Raw genomic sequence first — 19,988 nt, 5'->3', positions numbered from 1 at the left:
AAATTATGCACTTTTGAGAGACTTACCTGCAATAAACAATGATTTCATTTGACTCATCCACATATTTTATGCTTTCAATAACATCTAAAAAATAGAATTAAATAAAACGAATAAAAATAAATAAATATTCAATTATACAAGGTCCCGTGTGGATAAGCTTTGGATTAAATGATTAATTAATTATAGTGAAGCAAAATCCATTATTTATCAGCGTTGGCCTTAAGTACACAAGCCACACATTAAGCTGCATCCTGCTTGGCTTGACTTAAACAGGCTCCAGTTTACCCACAGCTGCTTTAAACCTCTCATGTGGACACAGCAAGTGAAACCACACTGTGACTCTGTTTTGGAAGATCAGGTGCCAACTTGGCTAAGCTAAGATTTCTCATTTCCTTTGCCCTATTGGTACCCAAGACTTCCTGCTGCTGAGTAAATCACAGACAGGATGCAGATGCACACCATTGTTTTTAATGATTACGTATACAGGTCCTTTTTGTTTTAAAGGAACTGTTCCACATAGAAAAAAAACAGCCATTGTTGGTCTGAGCAGCACTGAATGGAGTAATAAAAATATATGAACTATGTAACTGTGGAGTGAAACAGAGGTGTTTTGCATCTTGTAATATCTAAGCAAATCATAGTGAATATCGCAACATTCTTTTATAAAAACCCTCTCTCTTAGTTGCAGTGTTTACTCTGCCCCCTGATGGAGACCTCCCTAAACCACAGCCAACAAAAAAGATCAGAAATCACTACTTCCATAGATAGATAGATAGATAGATAGATAGATAGATAGATAGATAGATAGATAGATAGATAGATAGATAGATAGATAGATAGATAGATAGATAGATAGATAGATAGATAGATAGATAGATAGATAGATAGATAGATAGATAGATAGATAGATTTAATTATAACAGTTATTATCTCCATTCCACAGATATTCATGGAAAACAAACGATTAAAAGCAGGAGTAAGAGCAACAACAACAACAGCAATAATAATAATAAAAATAATAATAATAATAATAATAATAATAATAATAATAATAATAATAATAGACTCAGGGCTGTGTGATGGAGGTGTGCAATGCTGTCCTCAATAGATAGGAAGGGCCGGTACGCAAACTATAACTGGTCCAGGGTGTCAGGTAGGGAAGAAGAGATGAAGTCACTGATTAGGCTTTCGAATCACTTCATCACTACTGAGGTCAGGGTATTATTATTATTATTATTATTATTATTATTATTATTATTGTAGTTATTGTTGTTGTTGTCTTCATCTTCATCATCACCTTCTTTTTCTTCTTCTTCTTAAGTAAATAATAGATAGATAGATAGATAGATAGATAGATAGATAGATAGATAGATAGATAGATAGATAGATAGATAGATAGATAGATAGATGAAGGGTGGATCAAGTAAAAATATAATAAAATAAAACGAAATAAAAAGAAAACCAAAATTTCTCGAAAAACTACATTTCCCAAGCGTGCTATAGTAGAACACTTCCTGAAACTCAAGGCTCCTCGCGCCGCTGCGGGCTTAAGCCCCGCCCATCAAAAATCGGCTCGTGTTTGTTTTGTATTTTTCCCCTCCCCCCACCCCCTGTGAACAGCACTTGGACGTCTAAGAAGTCAACTCAAGAAGTTATCTGCCCTCGTGTCGGTAGGTAGTTATAATGAACGATTTGACGTGTTATGTAATAATATATGTGTACGTAGAGCGTAGGGACACTTTAAACTCCAGCTGTACATTCACCCTGTCCGGGACACTGCGTTGGTGTCTCTTGCCTCGTGCTGAAAAACGGTCCTGAAGGAAGGTGCTGTAAACATGAGCTGGTCACGCGCTCAAGTCCTCAGGATTGATGACGTTTTCTTTGGAAATCTATACGTCCTGGTGGTGTTTTTATGTCTTCTCAGTTGTCCTCTGTCCTCCTGAGATGTCCTTTAGAGGAGTTAGCTAATAATTGACTGTTTGAAAGCGTGCTGTTTGCAGATCCACCTTTCCTTCATGGAGTTTTCTGAAGCAGCCTGCAGTGTCACTGCAGTAGAAAAAAAAAAAGAAAAGCTGCCTGCTCTTCTACCTTACATTCACATGGACATTATGGCTTATTTTAGTCCGACTGTCAACATGTAGATATGCAGTCAGACTTTGCCCCGGAGCTCTGTACACAGAAACAAATCTGAACAAGTTTCCAGGAACAGGGTTAATGCTGAGAATTTATTATCTTTAAAATATGCATTAGTCAGCTATTTAACCATGCACTTCATTCTACTCAGATTCTCTTGTCCTTCTATCCAAATAGGCAAATAAAAAGGTTAATCTGCTTCCAAATATCGCAAAAGACATACGTTGTAGGCTGATTGGCATATCTGAATTGTTCATAGTGTGTGTGTGTGTGTGTGTGTGCCCTGTGATGGGTTGGTACCTTGCCCCCAATCTCCCAGTGACCCTGTGTAGGATAAGTGGAACAGAAAATGATTGACAAACTGTTTAGATGCTCAACAGGTGATTGAATCATATACCGTTGAAAATATTACTCGCCTAAACATGATGTATGTTTATATATTTATATACTGCATACAGTTTTCCAGCTCTACAGGATTACACAGAGCCTGGACATGTAAACAGGTAGGATGCTTTATAGCCAAGGACATTGTCATCAGTCGATGTTATTATAGTAAGTGACATATTTCAACCATTTTCCATACAGTCCTGGATGTTTTCTTGAGAATGTTCAGAATAAAATATTTACATAGAATCAGAATGAATTTTTAAAAACATAGTTTTATTTTATTGTATGCATACAGTTGTATATATATATATATATATATATATATATATATATATATATATATATATATATATATATATATATATATATATATATTTGCTAATAAAAGCCACTTGCCTTATAGCTACATGAACGCAGGAAATGGAATTTGCATTAAGGGATATGACGTGAATTAGTGCAAATCCTTCCTCAGCTATAGCAGAGTCTGACTGACACCTTTCTCCATCGTACTAAAGAAGCTTTGCTTGTGTTCTTAACATATATTTTCAGGAGCTCCTGTAAACACTGTGTGTAAAATAACACCACTGAAGCTGAATAACAGCAGCTGAGCCTGGAAGCAGAAGTGGCATTTTTGTTATATATGTTTGTGCAAATTATTTGTGAAATATGCGGAAAAAAATGTGTGAGGTCTAGATTTAATGTGCAATGAGCATGTCAAGGGGACAAACATCCATCATTAATCAGATGTTAAAAGGAGCACAAAGGACTGTTCTCTTTTATATTGTCCAAGTCTTATAAAAGGACCTGTTTGTCAAGGACCTAGATTTGCCAAGAGCTATTCACGTTGTACCCTAATCACTTTGCACCTTTTCAGCAATTCACACACTGACACATTTAAGGAACTTGGCTGTGAGCAGAAGCTTCATTATGTGCTTCTACTCGCCCTTAAACTGAGATAGGGTAGTAATTTGCCTGGTTTTAACTGAAATCTCCAAAGCAGTGGAAGACAGAAATACAATAATAAAGTGTCTTTGAATGACCAAATCATGCTCATTCATAATATACCTTATTGTAAGAGGCAAAACTAAATACTGAGATTTTGCTTTTCTTTTACAGATTTGTTAAAGGATAATGATGGAAACAAAGAAGAATACTGAGCAGAGAACACATTGCTTGATATTATAAGCTTTGAGCAATCTCTAACCGCTCTGGGAACTTTAAATGTAATGGGACACAAACATGTTACAAGTGCTGTAGTAGTTGTTTAGTTTCCAAGTCAATTCATAGCCACCAGTGGATCCTCACACTCGTGAAGAAAAGAGAAGGAACACGATGTACCAAGTAGTACCTGGTGGAGCTGGGGGTACTATCACGGAAGGGGTGCCCCTTAAAAAAATAAATAAGGAGAGTCGTCCACTAGTGGGTGCTGGAGTTCTGGGTCTGGTCCTGGTTATCGCTGCTGTAACAGCGTGGTGTTACTATATCGCCTCCCTCCGTAAAGCTGATCACTTAAAGACAGAGTTATTGGACCTTAATAAGGATGGCTTTCTCATCCGCAACCAGGCTGGGGGGATTGTGTTCAAGATGGCTTTCAGGTAGGTGGGAACAATAAAGCATGCATACTCTATATATTTTATTACCTTGGTAAACATCAGTGGCACATACTAAATAACGGAAATTAAATAAGCCCTGATAAAAGAAAGGAATAATTAAATGCATGTCAATTTCAGATCTGGAACCCTTGATTTGGACTCCTGTTCTAAGGAGGATGTGATTCTGCGCTGCTCACGCTCTTATGCTGGCAAAGTGAATTTCTTCATAATGACTGTGAAGCCCAAAGAGACTGTAATGTGCTACCGTGTGCGGTGGGAGGAGCTGGAGTCTGACCGACCCGTAATGCACGCCATGTCTTACAATGGCTCTCACTGGTACGGTGGTTCCGAATCTGCTATCCAGAACTGGCCCATTGCCATCTCGGGTCAGCAAGCACCAAAGCCCTTTGTCACCAGCGACGTTTATTCAAACCGCAATGACTTTGGTGGCATTTTGGAACGATATTGGCTCTCATCTAATGCCACTGCTATTAAGATCAACGACTCTGTGCCCTTTCACTTGGGCTGGAATGACACTGAGAAGTCACTGTATTTTGAAGCACGATATCAGGACAGCCCATATAAACCTCTTCCTGGGATGCCACCATATGCTGAGCTCAGCTACCGCGTCTGTGTGGGCCCCGATGTGACCTCCATCCACAAGGTCATGGTCCGCAGGTACTTCCCCAAACCCAACAAGGTACCCTTAGAAGCGATGTTCCGATATCCAATATGGTCCACCTGGGCTTTGCACAAAACTGACATTAATCAGGAGAAACTTTTGACCTATGCTGAAAACATACGTAAACATGGCTTTAACTGTAGTCAGATAGAATTGGATGACCGGTACACCAGCCGCTATGGTGAGTTTGAATTTGATCCTGAAAAGTTCCCCAACGCGTCAGGCATGTTCCAAAAGTTAAAAGCTGACGGCTTTCTGGTGTCATTATGGACACATCCCTTTGTGAACTACGAATCATCTAACTTTGGCCTGTGCGTCCAGAAAGGTCTTTTCGTGATGGAGCCCACCGGGCAACTTCCTGCATTGGTGCGATGGTGGAACGGCATTGGAGGCATTCTGGACTTTACCAACCCAGACGCTCGAAATTGGTTCACCTCCCATCTGCGAGCATTGCGCTCCAAATATGGTGTGTCATCCTTCAAGTTGGATGCTGGTGAAACAAACTTCCTACCCTGGCGGTTCCGGACACACGTCCATCTTCCAGATCCTAGCACGTTCACGCGCCGGTACACAGAAATGGCCCTGCCATTCAACGAACGGGCGGAGCTGCGAGCGGGCTACGGCTCACAGAACATCTCCTGCTTTTTCCGCCTCAACGATCGTGATTCGGTTTGGGGCTACGAGCTTGGACTCAAGTCCATCATCCCTACTGTCCTCACCATCAGCATCCTCGGCTACCAGTTTATCCTGCCTGACATGATCGGGGGCAACGCATACGCCAACCGAACCTATGGGAATGGTAAACTCCCTGACCGCGAGCTGTACATACGTTGGCTGGAGCTTTCTGCCTTCATGCCTGCCATGCAGTTCTCCATCCCACCATGGGAGTACGACGACGAGGTGGTAGCCATCGCCCGGCGCTTCACAGCACTCCATGAGACATTGGTTGCCCCCAGAGTTCTGGAGCTAGCAGGGGAGGTGCTAAACACCGGTGACCCCATCATCCGTCCTTTGTGGTGGATAGCCACCGGTGATGAGACGGCTTACGGGGTAGACTCGCAGTTTCTCATAGGAGATGACCTGATGGTGGCACCAGTGCTGGAACCTGGCAAGCAGGAACGGGATATCTACCTCCCGGCTGGCCACTGGAGGAGCTACAAGGGCGAGCGTTATGATAATAAAGAACCTATGCATCTCACAGATTATGCTGTGGATCTTGATGAGATTGCATATTTTCTTTGGGTTCAGTGATGCTGTTGTTTCTAATTTTTTTCAGGCGATGAGCAGTATATACTTTGCATAATTGCACATTCAGGGCTGTTTAAAACAACTAAAGCTTGATGCATTACGACAACGCACTTACACAGAAGCACACATTTACTGGGCTGTTTTAACCATTTTTTTGGCCTATGCAGTTACAGAAGCTTGATGTACATACAGTGCTCATAGTGTCTCTTGATTTCAACCGCTTAATCCTGGTCATGGTTTGCTTTTTTTATCCAAAGACTTTCTTAGGTATACCCCCTTGCAGGCACATCATGGATGCCCACATTTGCATAATTGCATATCCACTAAAGCTAATGGTATCTTTTTGGGGGCGGAAGGAACCCAGAGTTCCTTGAGGAAACCTGTTGGGAGACCCATACCCACTCACGTGCCTTACGTTTTTTTGAATGTACATATAACGCCAGGTTCGGAAGCTTCAAAACTAAACCAAATGCTAGTTTAAAAAGTGCACATTTTGAACTCGGGACGCACCGTTACGACAATTCCGTCTTGATGCCAATACTTCTGTATCTATGGCTACCGACTATTGTGTAAGCTCAGATTGTTTTATAAATCTGACTATGTCTAAAGTCGGATAGTAACAATTGAAATGAAAGGGAACTGATTGATTTACTGTGAAAATACACATCTTTATCTTAAGATGCTGACAGACTTATACAACAAGCAAACGAACATTTAATGCATTTCTGTACATGCTCGCAATTTGTATTGAAATATATGCATGTATGCAAGCTTCTCCTAATCTAATAAGCTGTTAGAGTATTCCTGGTGTCTTCCAAGCACACACTAGCACCTTTTCGAACATCTGTATTTTTAGTATACTAGAGCTGTACATCATTTCTAGCTCGGGTTTTAGAGTGCAGCCTAAATAGTATTAGTGCAGTTTATTCGGTGTAGGTTCAATAGAGCACCATCGCTTTAAGCAATAATTAGCTTTGTTAGTAATATTTTCCAGTATTGAGGTGAGGGATGACTTTCTTTTTCAAAATGAGTTCTGTGTGTGAGTGAGTGTGTGTTTTTTTTAAAGTAGTATTAATCATTCAGGGATTTGTCACAGAACATTTCATAAAGCTCTGTTTATGTATCTTTGGTTTAAATATTGTTCATGAAAAGTTAGCTAGGTAATTTTAACTACCTACACTCATTACCTTAGGTAGCTTACTTTCAAAAAAACACTTCTCAAAAGCTGTAGGTACAGTATGTTGTTTTTGTTTTTGACAATCTTATTGTCATTAACCATCGTCACCAAGAAGAATATCCCGGGTTTAGGGCTATTCCTTTACCTTTGCCTAGCTAGCCGTTGCTAGAATGTTGGATGCTCCTGGCACTGACCTTCTCACTCAAGTTTTATCTCCGGTTTCAGATGGTTTTATCAGGTTACTTGTTTTGTAGGAACATGTTTGTAGGGATTTTCACAGTGCAGAGCCATCTGCTTTGACTGCCATTGTTAATCACACGTTAGATCGTGTCGGCTGTTCGTTGTTTTATAACATGATTATAACACAAAAATAAGCACAGTATCGAGCCAGACACAGACCTAAAATAATTCACACCACCCTGCCTTATTTATATTTCATTCACATTTCATATTCATGTTGTACATGAGATTTGTATGCAGTATGTTTATATAGTTTTCCTTTCATGGTTCCATAAGCTTTTTACAGTCCGTGTTTACTCGGTCTTCATCAGATATATGTGAAATTTTTTTCCACATGCACTGCGTGTCCTTTGCTAATCCGAAGCGTCCCAGCTTTTTTTTTTTTTTTTACCACATCTCGCCGAGCCCACTGTTTTTTAAAAATACACGTGAATAAATATTTTGGAGGACTGCTGTCGGATTGCTTCTATGAGCCACTATATAAGGGATGAGTTTTCAGTGTTTACATACCGTGGGAGAATAACCAACATGCGCCAAAATGTGTGTGCGTGTCATTTCAGACTAATGCAGCTTCACTTACTTGCCATACACTGGTATATGTGTTGATATAATATGATAGGATACAGAAACATAGACACATAGACCTAGTACTTCACATAAGCAGTTTTTCATTAGACGCTTGCACGATAAACGGGAGAGATTATTCTTCTCTTGCACATTTAGAAACCGGGATCGCAAAAACAACGACGCAGCGAAGCTCCAATGAAGCAAACCCTCCGTTTACACACTCTGTACAGCGCTTATCTTGTTAACATTGACACAACACCAGGCCCCTGTTTAGCTCCCGGAACACTGATTGTAAAATGCTGATGCGCACGAAAGTTACCAGAGCAAAACCGATCTTGGTGCCTGTTTCTCTCTCTCTCTCTCTCTCTCTCTCTCTCTCTCTCTCTCTCTCTCTCTCTCTCTCTCTCCCTCCCTCTCATGCAGACTTGCACTCTCCCAGTCTCAATAATCACAAAAATACCCCACTTAGCACTTAAGCTTATTTTGAAATGCATATTAGAAACGCTAGTGCCTGGATATCGAACTGCATCGTAGCTTTTTCCACGACTTTGGCGTATCTCTGAGCTTCTCAGCTTGTAGAGACATTTTCTAACCACAGGGAGGCAGTGTGTACCTTTTCAAAGATCTCCCAGTGTAAAGATGTTCTCCTGCTTGCTTCTTTTTTTTCTCTCCACAGCTGTATTTCCATTTATTTAGAATGATAACCGCTTTTTATAAGCTTTTTTTAAACTCAGTATAAGGTTGCTTATATTATTATTATTATTATTATTATTATTATTATTATTAATTTGGAATGGTGCTTTAATCAATGATTACCTGAAGCAAAAAAAAAAAAAAAAACTGGTACAGAGTGAAGATATTTTGAAGAAGAGTTGAATATTGCTGTATATCAAATGTCTCACTTCTGCTCTTTTAAGAAACCTCTGCCTCTATGTGTCTGCATGTTGTACAATAAACAACATGATTTTTGAGAAATCACCTGAGGCGCTTGTCGAAATAAATGTTAAAGGGAGCTGTATCAGTGTCATGTTGCTGCCATGGGGCCTAATGTAAAACCCGGTCACTAATAAAACCACAAAAGGATTATTTTCCAATAACGGCACATCCTCAAGTCTTTTATTCCTCTTACACTTCAGAATTTTGCTTTCATTAATGAACATCACACCATATGTCATGTCCTCACTAGGAAAAACAAAATAAATAAAAGGGCGCTTTTTTCTGACCTAAAAGCCAATCCAAAATGTCATTTTATTTCAAACTTAGGCGCTGATAATGAACTGTTCCTCATGAGAAGGCTTGAATTATGAAAGCAGGCTAAAGTCAACAGAAAGGACAATTAAGTTCTTAATCACAATTATGTGTGTGTGTATATAAATCACCATCCAAGGCCTCATAAAGGTGACTAAAGCTAATATACTATAGCATGTATTACTGAATATTCTAGAAATATAACACATCCTAATAGTATATACTTTAGCTTCTTAAATGTTATTTAGAAATGTGTCCATCCATCCGTCCATCTGTACTTCTTATCCGACACTGGGTAACAGGGAACATGGAGCTTGTCCTAGGGGACTCAGAGCACACAGCGAGGGACACCATGGACACACACACACCTATTTATACTCAAAGGACAATTTAGAGTCAGCCTACAATGCATGTCTTTGGACTGAAGGAGGAAACCTGGAGCCTGGGGAGAACATGCCAATGCTACACTCTCTGGGGGATGTGGTAGCTTAGTGGTTAAGGTGTTGGACTACTGATCAAGAGGTTGTGAGTTTAAATCCCAGGCCCCCCAAAGCTGGGCATCTGAGTAACCTTTGTATAAAATGAGCTAAAAATGTAAGTTGCTCTGGATATGGTTGTCTGCTATGTACCAGAGATGTAAATGGAGACAGGGAATCCAACCCTAAATGTCTTACCCAGTAAGCTATCATGCCCCCATCCCTTAAGAAGTTTTTGCTTGAAGCACAGTATTAAGTAAGGAGTGACACGAAAAGAGCATTTTATTCCTTTTATACCACAGCGATTTTAAAGCTTCCTTACTGTATTAACTTTAACATTAATTCCTTAATGTTATGGAAACTATGTCCTGAAAACTTTCCGATGGTGGAAAACTTCATGAGACTTTGTGTTACACTGGAAAGCTCAAACGCTTTTCTCGTACCGGAATTGCTGAGCATTAACAAACAAAAGGCAAAGTGGCCGTGCGGGAAAGTGGTAGCTTAGTGGTTATGGTGATGGGCTACTAATCAGCAGCTTGGGAGTTTGAATCCCAGGTCCACCAAGCTGGGCCTGCAAGCAAGGACCTCTTGCTCAGTTTTAGAAAAATAAGATAAGAATGTAAGTCACTCTGGATAAGGGTGTAGGCCAAATTCCAGAAATGTTAATGTAAAAGGCCAAATTTCAACCGTAATATTCTATCAAACTTCACAGATTCCTGAACTCAAAGTTCAGGAGCAGGATTTCCACATCCTTCCAGGTTGGACTCTTCTTATCAAGCAGTGTAAGTAAATTAAAAAAAGCTCTGAGAAATCAATGATTATAAGTTTTTCTTTTGTTACATCACAATAAACAAGTCTGTTTAGTATTAGATTATGATTAGATTAAATAAGATTATGTCGATTACAATGACCGTGCCTTTCCCTGTGGATAAGCAGTTTCCATGGAAACCATGACATATTACAACAAGTCAATAATATTAACCTATCATTTATGTTCTGTTGGAATTACTGTCTTACTGGAAATTATTCACTGTTTGATTTGAAAATGTAAACATATTCAGTAGCTACAGTGAAACTAACACGTGATGTCATTCGTTGATGACACGTGATGAGGGCGGAGGCCTCTTTTTTTTTAGCTGCTATGTCATCGAAGTGTACTAAAAGTTGTCTCTGAGCACAGCGAAGTGGCGAACTTTTCCCGCCGCGTGTCATTTTGTCCGAAGATTACGGCGCAACTCTCAGCTAACTTCAGACAAAGCCTTCGGATCACGCTCGGTTACGGGTCCCTGGACTCATTGAACCTCCAACCTTCCCTGGCCCCTGACAGGAATAGTAATTATTGCAAAAGAGGTTAAGCTTGATCAAAGTTGGAATCGGCCTTTGGTCCGGCATTGAATTAAGTCTCCTGTGAGCGGCGTCTTCGGGGTTTTTTCGGGCCCTGCTCATCACTGCTGGATAATGCCATAGGGCTGAAGTAATTTACAGGTTATATGGAGGTTAGCTCTAGATCAATAAATCATTTAGTTGAGTTTGGGTCAGAGGAGGGGCAGCCACGGATGAAGGAGGTGGGGGGTGCGACAGGGCAAAGAGCGAGGCTGGATTGCGAGCAAAATGTCCACACCTCACATGGAACAATTACAAAACACGCCTCCTGAACAAAGGGCCAGCGCTATGCTCGTTAACCGTATTTGTCCGAATTTGCGGTTTTCTTTCCTTGTGCTTTTTTGCGTTCAGATTGTATCTGTGTTGTCTCTGGCTTTCTTTCATGGTAAACAGGTCACTAAATGTGCCAAGGAGTGGGTTTACTTTGTCTGTCAATGACATCTCCCGTTGGCATTGATCCGTCTTTGCAGCCCACACGGAAGACACACACGTTGATCGATTAGCTGTCTGAATTCCATTGCTAAAAAATCAATGCTATTTGTAGCTTTGCTGCCCTGCAATGATATTGTGTATTATTGAAAGACCGGAGTAAGAGACGGCTTTCTAATCATGTTTGAAATGACTGCTTACAGATTACGCTTGAACTAGAGGAGTCTGTTTAACGAGAGTGAGCAGATGTGTATACTTCTCCTCTGCTGGGGGGGAATTTCTGACTTTTTCGAAGTCAGAAATTCTGACTTCGAAAAACTTCTACGAAGTTTTAAATGCGTGCTATACCACGGCGAGGTCGAATTCTTCAATTCTCTGTGCCATTTAAATAATTTATCATGGATTATATTAATCTGTTATTGTTTCTATAATAAGAGCTTATCCACAGAGATGTGTACACCAGATCTAGCAGATATCTAATTTATGTGTGTAAAAAAAGAAAGAAAAAGAAAAAGTACATATGTAGGTACCAGGAATAAAAAAAAAAAACCTCCTTAGACTACTATTATCATAGTATATCAAACTATTAGTGTAATTAAATATAAATTCTATTTCTCCTCCTTTTTTGATTCTTTGCCATTCTTAAAATCCTAAAATTTAGAAATTGAAAATAGATTTGTGTTTTTACACAAAATCCAAAAATTAGATAAATGAAAATAAAAGTTGAAAATGTAATTGTTACAAAATCCTAAAATTAAACAAGTTAAATAGAAATGTGAAAAATAAATTGTTGCGTCTTCCACTAGTCCTAATCTGCACAACTGATTGTTTATAACCCAAATGGAATTTTTTACTTATTTATTTATTTTTCAAATTTCAGATATAACCCCTAATTCTTTTATACTCATGTGTATTCTAACAAATATGTCGACTGACAGAACTAAAATCCGGTGTGATCTTGTTGTTCTTGTTGATCTTGTTGTGATCTGCTGTTGCTGCTCAACTTCCTCAAGGCTCAACGTGTTATGTTTTTCTGCTCTTCACGGTTGTAAAGAGCGGTCATTTGAGTATAAAATCACCACTTCATAATCTGTTCTCCTCAGGTCTCTCTTATCAAGAAGGTTTTAATTGTGGCTGCAGAAAACATGATGATGTTTTTTTTTTTTTTGTCTTCTTACACCATTCTCTATAAAATCTAGAGACCTTTCCTGTGAACTATGAAATGAAGCCATTGAGTTGTATCTGGATGCTGCTACGTGATTGGCTGATTAGATCAAACTGTATGAATAAGCAGGTGTGCAGGTGTTCCTACTAAATTGGCTGGTAAAGTAAATGTAGGTGATATTTAGTAAATGGTTATGACATTTAAAAAAAGTGTAAAAAAGAAAAAAAAAGAAAAGCTGAATATCTTTTAAAAAGTTAAGAAAGAGATAAAGACAATTTACATAAATAAAAAGGACATTCACGTAAATAAAAGATAAAGAGTATTCCTCAGACTGATTCTTTTGACCCCTGGACTTGAATCTTGAAACTAGAACCAACACGGCAGGCTGAACTTCCTTTAGAGGGCAGTGCAGCTTCACGTTAGTCCATGCTGGAAGTGTGGACCTCAGCCCAGATGTGATCAACGGAAAAATTGAGGAATGCATACTCTGAGCAACAAGGAGGACACAAACCTGGCATATCCCCCCACCATCCCGCTCTCCCTCCTGTGCTGCCCGATGCCCACCTGTGTGCCCATCTGCACCAGAGAAATGCCAGTTGTTGTGTATGTGTGCCAGGCGGAATCAAGACCCCCATCCCAGGTGTGTGTGCATCTGTGTGTGTGTCTGGACCTCAATTGCTGACAGCTCTCTCGGGAGCGTGCTAGCTCTCCCCCGTGAGAACACAGTGGGTACAGAGATCCCGAAGTCCACTTGTCATAAAGCAGTGTGTGAACAGGAACCGAAGCAGATTGCCATTTTGGCGTCCAATCTATCGTCTCCTTTAATGGGAGGGCATCCTTATCAAGCTTTGTAATAATCAAAATATAGGGTAAGACTTTGTTGTGAATTAAGATCATGTTATTTGTTTAAGAAAGTTCAAATTAGACACTTAAAAAAGTAGTATTTACACCACAGTGCTCTTGATTTCTCAAATCAGAAGGCATGGATTGGTTTTCTAAGGGCGGGGTTTAATTTTCTGTAGACATGGACTCATTTTATACCGGTGTGGATTAATTTTCTTCAGGCGTGTATTATTTTCTAAAGGCATGGACTTATTTTCTACAGGAGTGTGCTCATTTTCTATTAGTGTGGATTCATTTTCTGTAGATGCGGACTCAATTTCTATAGGCATGGATTCATTTGCTAAAGGAGTGGATTAATTTTTATAGTTGTGGACTTCTTTTCTATATTCAGGGACTCATTTTCAGTAGGGGTGGACCCAGTTTCTAGAGGCGTGGACTGATTGTCTATAGGTATGGATTGATTTTCTAGTCCAGGACTCAGTTTAATAGGTAACTGTATTTTTGGTAACAGTGCATTCTCAGGGATTTGTATGGCAGGTGATCTACATAATGTAATAAATATATATTTATTAATGTGTGCTTATTTATTAAAGAAAAGCACATAGTTGGCTGTTATTATATATTTATAAAGCTTTTTATTCTTCTGTTTAGCAGATATAACATTTTATAGAAGGAGTCTCCAGTATCAGTGAAATTCACATCTTATTAGTCTTGTCCATGTTCACCTTTAGGAACTAAGTAGGCTTTAAGAGCTAAACGAAGGCCGGAAAGTCGCTAATACTCTGAAATATGCTTCAATACAGACCAATTAGTGATTAAAACATGTTAGCTTTCAAGATACGAGTCCCATACTGTGCCTCATATTCTATGATCGAGATCAATTTTAATATATTGTTCTGCAACACACTGAACATAAAATAATAATCTTTATATCTGTATTAGTTAGGCAGTGTGTTTTAAGTATCTTGTTTTTTTTAATATAACATACAATATGGAATTTTTCCATATACCTGCATTCTCCTATTAAAACATTTTAATATTATTTGAATCCATCACTGTTGTCACTTGATATCCCTGTAGAACCTGAAGGTACTACATGAACAATTAAGTGTAATATGAAGTGAATTTAGATTATTACACCAGTAGTTTGTTTAATAAAGTCAATTTCTTGGCCCTGATCATGAAGGTTCCTCAGGAAAGCTCTCACTAAAAGCACACACTTTAGTTCACTCGGATTACAGTCGCAATAATCTATACATCTTCTTATATGTTTTTTTTTTTTGCAGTGTTATTTTTGATCAAAAGCCCTGAAACAAACAAACTAAAAAAATCTGCAGTATCAGTAACTCCCTGCCAGTTGCTGCAATCCCCAACTGGGCCTTTAAAGCTATTCATATGAGCGGCGCAGTAGGAAATCACAACCGGGAGGAAGCAATTTGTTGCAGACCAGAGACATGAGACAAGGTTAAGTGCAGTGTGAGATGGGAAGGATGAGAAAGAGATCTGTTTTGATGGGGGTTTTTTTTGTTGTTGTTTCCCAGCTCATCACTGAACTACAGCCTTGTGTATTTTTCCAAGTCCAGATACGAAAAAAAAATATTGTTCATCTTCTTGGCACTGAATGATATCATCTGAGAACTGTGTATTTTTAGGTTTTGATAAAATAACTGCAACTGCCTACACTGTATGGTATTTTTTGGACCTGGCTTGAAACTCCCTTGACTCACATTAATGCATTCATTAATCAATTCCCACATGGTCAAGGTTGCATCCCGAGCTGATCCTGTGAACACCGGGTGGGAATACAACCTGGATGGGATGCGTCCATCACTGGGTACCATGCAAACATTTATCTGTAGGGGCAAGTTTAATGTATTCAATCCACCTCCTAGGGTGTTCTCCTCTCAAGAACATGAAGGAAACCAAACATGGACAGAAGGAGAACGTTTGAAACACAGCAATCCAAGCTCAGGATCAAAACTGGACCAACCACTGGGCCAACGGTCAACTAGAATCTATTCAGACATAAGCAGGTGGAACAATATTCATCATTGACACCTCAATACATTAATACGTCTTAGTCACGTTGCACTGAAGAATAATGGAAACAAAACCAACTGTAAGAACATTGTCATTACATATGACTGCTCTAAAAGGCCATGTAATAAAATCACCCATAAAACAATGAGCACCATTGCTCAGAAGCATCCATGAACCTTTAAATCAATTTTGTGGAATCAGTCCACTTAAAATAGGTAGAGTGGATAATCCATGCAATTCTGCGAGATGGATTTTTATGAATATTCGTTTTATGCATCTGACAGGAGCCAGTTGAAGTCAAACACGGTCTCTTGGTTATACAAGTCGATGCCATAATGAGAGACTCATTGATCCGATCTCACTTTATATCCCATTTTTAATTGATAGCCACAGCCACAAGGAGATATTAAAGTGGTAGCTAATTAATGAGCTTGGTAATGGTCCGAACTGCTGCTGGGAACCACTCGGTTATGAAGACGCAGCTGTTCTAATGGACTGACCCAGCGCAACATCATATCGCAGAGACCATTTCTACAAGTGATGGGGTCTGAGCAGCTTGAAGCTCTATTCGACCTTCACTGTGTCATGTTTTATGCATTTAGACAAACTCAAACTGTGAGGCCACAGCAGTGAGGCAAGTCTTGCAAGGAACATCTGGAAAGTCACAGGACACATACAAATTAAAAATCATTTCTACCAGCCAGTATTTTGAAGTTCAGTCAGACTCATTTATGAACTCTTTTTATATGTCATCTAGTTATTTCCAATTATTTACACCCAAATCCATGCTTTTTTATTTTGCTTTTTCCGGATTGACCTCCCATCTGCTAGAGTCGAGCCATGTCTAAGCGGAGTGTGTCTGTCTTTGCTGAGGAAACAAATGAACCTGACACACCAGAGACTGTGGGCCTGCACCTGCTTAGCTTTTTCACCCGCCTGTCTCCCACAGCGCCAGACTGACAAAGCTCAGGCCTCGGTGGGCTCCAGACGATGCCTTTCTGTCTGAGCGCTATGCTGCGAGGCACACGCTACTTATTTGGGCTATGGCGGCATCTGTCAGCGCTGGGGTTGGTACAGCCCTTGGGGGGATGATAGACTTGCCTATAAATAACCCCAAAACGAATAAAAAAGAGATAAATAAGCGGGGCTCTGTTACCGAGGAGACACAAGACCAGAGGACTGGTCAGAATTAGCAGATTTTTTTTTTTAGAGATGTGGAATGAGGACAGCACCATACCTAAGCATGGGGCCATAATTGAAACCATGCGCTGTGGTATAGCAGCCTTGGGGTGATTGATGCTGCTTTAGAGCACTGCTGTCCGCTTGGGTACCAGGGATTTACCTGAGGAAGCTACAGAGATGGGAGAGGCTGCCTAGGTGACTCATCCGGGTTTGGCTGAAAATTGGCGCCATCCATCAAACACCAGATTTAACGAGCGCCAAAACCATGCAGCCCAGCGAAGATTTCCTATTTAAGGCAGTGAAGTGGGAAACGTGCAAGGGGCAGAAACTAGTGAGGGTCTATCAATCAGGCAGTTGGCTCCTTTATTTAGTAAGCGGAGGGACAGACTCAGGGGCCTCACACAGCGGGTTCTGGCTTGTTGGGCATGCGTTACTCCGGTGGCTAGAGGTATAAAGAGAGGGAGGGAAGGACTGAGAGAGGAGAGAAAAGAGCGAGAGGTGTTAGGACTTGGCCATGTCCCTTGATGAGTTAGCATGCTTCATCTTTCTTGTGCGTAGACCTGTAACTATGGCTTGATGGGATTTTCAGCCCCATGGCCTCCACGCCTCTCAGGTGTGCTGTGAGAGATGTGAGGCCAGCCAAGTGCACTGCAACAGGGCAATTTTGCTTTCTCACACTGCTTTAGCACAGCGATGGCACTGCTTAAGTTGCCTTATGTAGTGATAAGACTGAGGCAGGACTTAATGGTCCTGCATATATTATATGTATAAAAGAACTGCCATGAAAGCCTATAATGTTCATAATGGTGATGCATGGATTGACGGTTTGACACATCCACTGAACCACAAGACTGATTGTCTTTCATGGTGAAGGTTTGCTTAGATTAAAATTTCCATCATGAACATTACATCATGTATCCTGTACCCACCTACATTCAACAGGCTTCATTCTTATCTCCTCAGGTCACGGAACAAAGAAGGAACCTCCTTGAATCTCCTTTTTCTTCTTCATTCCCTCTTTACTTTTTTTTTTTTCTCTCATATAGATTTTCCCACCACTCTCCGCTCTGGTAAAATGCCGCCCACAAGGACACAGGGATGTAAACATTATTTTGTTAGCCTGGCCAGATACGGAAAGAAGGAGGGCTTGCGAAAGGAGACGGAGAGCCCGGCGTACACACAGACACACAAAATCAATGCTGATCAATGTTTTATATCACTGAGACGCTCCTATTCCCGACCCGAATCACCTGAAGGGAAAAAAAAAAACCTCCCAATCACCTCTGGTATAAGAGGCCATCATCTCCCTCTGGTATTCTAGCCAGGGTTCAATCAGCCACTCTACTCTCAATCAGAGAAAGAAAAGATGATAATGATTGGGGCAGAACATGCATGGACTGGAGGGACCAAGAGACAGTAGCTGGTGTAAAAGGTTTCTGAATCACAACTTCAATATTTAATATTATAATGAAAGATATCATTTCTGTAGATATATTACTTGCACACGCCATGCATCTTGCTTCTACTGGTTCTACTTAAAAGGGAGAACCGGGACTCATAACAGATGAAATCTAGTGGGTGATTGTGATTTGGGAGGTAGATATACACAAACATCCATTACATAGATATTGCTGTAGTATATTACGAAGCATGGAGATAAAATATAGCGTCATATGAAGTTGATGTGGTTCTCGGTAAATGATTACATTATTATATATTTATTAAACAAAAGGATCTAAGATAACGGGTGTAATTTTCTCTTGGTGTACGTGTTAGAGATAAGGATGGTAAACAGTATGGACCAATGCACCACCAAGACACTAAATTCAATACAACATGGTGAACAGGATTTTTTTTTTTAAAGCATGACCAGCAAAACCCAGAGACAAGCCAATTTAATCCAGAATTTTGAGCAGATCTGAGTGGATCAATACTTCAATCCCTCGGATGCAGGGAGTGTTATTAAAGTGAAAACAATGGCAGGGAAAAAATGATACCAGGAATAAAAAAAAAAGGCAAACTGTCAGAATACACCCTGGCACATCGGCAATGGTGTCTGCTTTCTCTAATTAATTTTCACAGAAGTGGAGACAAAATGTGCCAGTTTTATTTCCTCTGCCAGCGCGAGGAGCTAATGAGTTTCCCACTGAGCAAAGCTGAAGATAACCAAGTAAGAGGGGAAAGAAAAACATGCATACTACCCCGATCTAATGCGCTTTTTTAATGAATTCCATATCTGCTCAAGTCACACCATAATGGTGATTTTATGGCTTTTTCGAACTGCTGCAATGGTAAATGTGTTGCAGATGGTACTCTAGAGATAAACCTTAACATGCCTTTGAAAAAAACATAGAGTTGGTGATGCTTGCTTTCATTCTTACTTGCTGAATGCTGGAGGTTGATAGCGAAGATGTAATATAGTATTATTATTGTACTGTAATAGAAATAACACCAAGCATATCCGAACAATAGTATTTATGTGCTAACATTACTAAGAGGAAGGCAGGAAGACAGATCTCCCATGTTAACAGCATAAATGCTAAACTATGTCACGGTTAAACTGATATTTAATAATCATCTGAACGATAAGCAACTTTAGTATGACTGATGCTTAATAATTAGCAGCTCCCCCATATTTTTTACCTATCAAAGAGTCCCGCCTTCTTCTTCTTCTTCTACTGGCTCACATGCCAGAGGCACTAATTTCACAGGTCAACTAGATAAAGTTAAAATAGCCACTACTAAAAAATGTGTCATTTCCTATCCTTTTTTGTTCACATATCCAAGCTTATTAGATTTAGAGTCAGACCAAAAGGTCAACAATTAAACAGCACACCCAGAGCAGATCAGGGTTAAGGTCAAAGGCCCAACAGTGGCAGCTTGGCAGTGCTGAGATTCCATCTAACAACATAACCCAGAACCGACGAGAAACTATACCTACTTTTGACAAAAAGTGGGAAAGATGTGCCATTGTGCATTAGAATGTGTAGGGGTAAAAGCAAAGCTTCACTGTTAATATTACCATTCTAGTAAGGCAGAATTTTATTGTTTTGCTTTATTACCCAATCCTTCACCTCTCTATCTTCATCCGAGCCTGAATGTCCTCCCTCGCTCATCCTTCCGAGAGAGAAAGTTGTCGTGCTTAGTCCTTGATTTATGTCCCCGGCTTTGTGTGCTTATACAATGCTTCAGTAAC

General features: G+C 39.9%; 1 protein-coding gene across 3 annotated transcripts; it reads left to right on the top strand.

The window, feature by feature from the left end:
* Positions 1 to 1,596: 1,596 nt before the first annotated feature.
* myorg (myogenesis regulating glycosidase (putative)) lies at positions 1,597 to 8,203 on the top strand. 3 transcript variants are annotated; one of them, XM_058415645.1, is made up of 4 exons: positions 1,633 to 1,670; positions 2,592 to 2,685; positions 3,637 to 4,115; positions 4,251 to 8,203. In XM_058415645.1, the coding sequence occupies exons 3-4, from the start codon at positions 3,853 to 3,855 to the stop codon at positions 6,043 to 6,045; spliced, it is 2,058 nt and encodes a 685-aa protein (XP_058271628.1). In that variant the 5' UTR covers positions 1,633 to 1,670; positions 2,592 to 2,685; positions 3,637 to 3,852; the 3' UTR covers positions 6,046 to 8,203. The 3 variants fall into 3 exon arrangements, with proteins under 3 accessions (XP_058271629.1, XP_058271628.1, XP_058271630.1); XM_058415646.1 differs by lacking the exon at positions 2,592 to 2,685 and having other exon boundaries at positions 1,597 to 1,670; XM_058415647.1 differs by lacking the exon at positions 1,633 to 1,670 and having other exon boundaries at positions 2,592 to 2,636.
* Positions 8,204 to 19,988: the final 11,785 nt, after the last annotated feature.

The sequence above is a fragment of the Hemibagrus wyckioides genome, linkage group LG18 (assembly GCF_019097595.1).
Source record: "Hemibagrus wyckioides isolate EC202008001 linkage group LG18, SWU_Hwy_1.0, whole genome shotgun sequence".
Taxonomy (NCBI): Eukaryota; Metazoa; Chordata; class Actinopteri; order Siluriformes; family Bagridae; genus Hemibagrus; species Hemibagrus wyckioides.
Note: the sequence above shows the minus strand (reverse complement) of the source record. Positions and strands in the feature narration are given on the sequence as shown.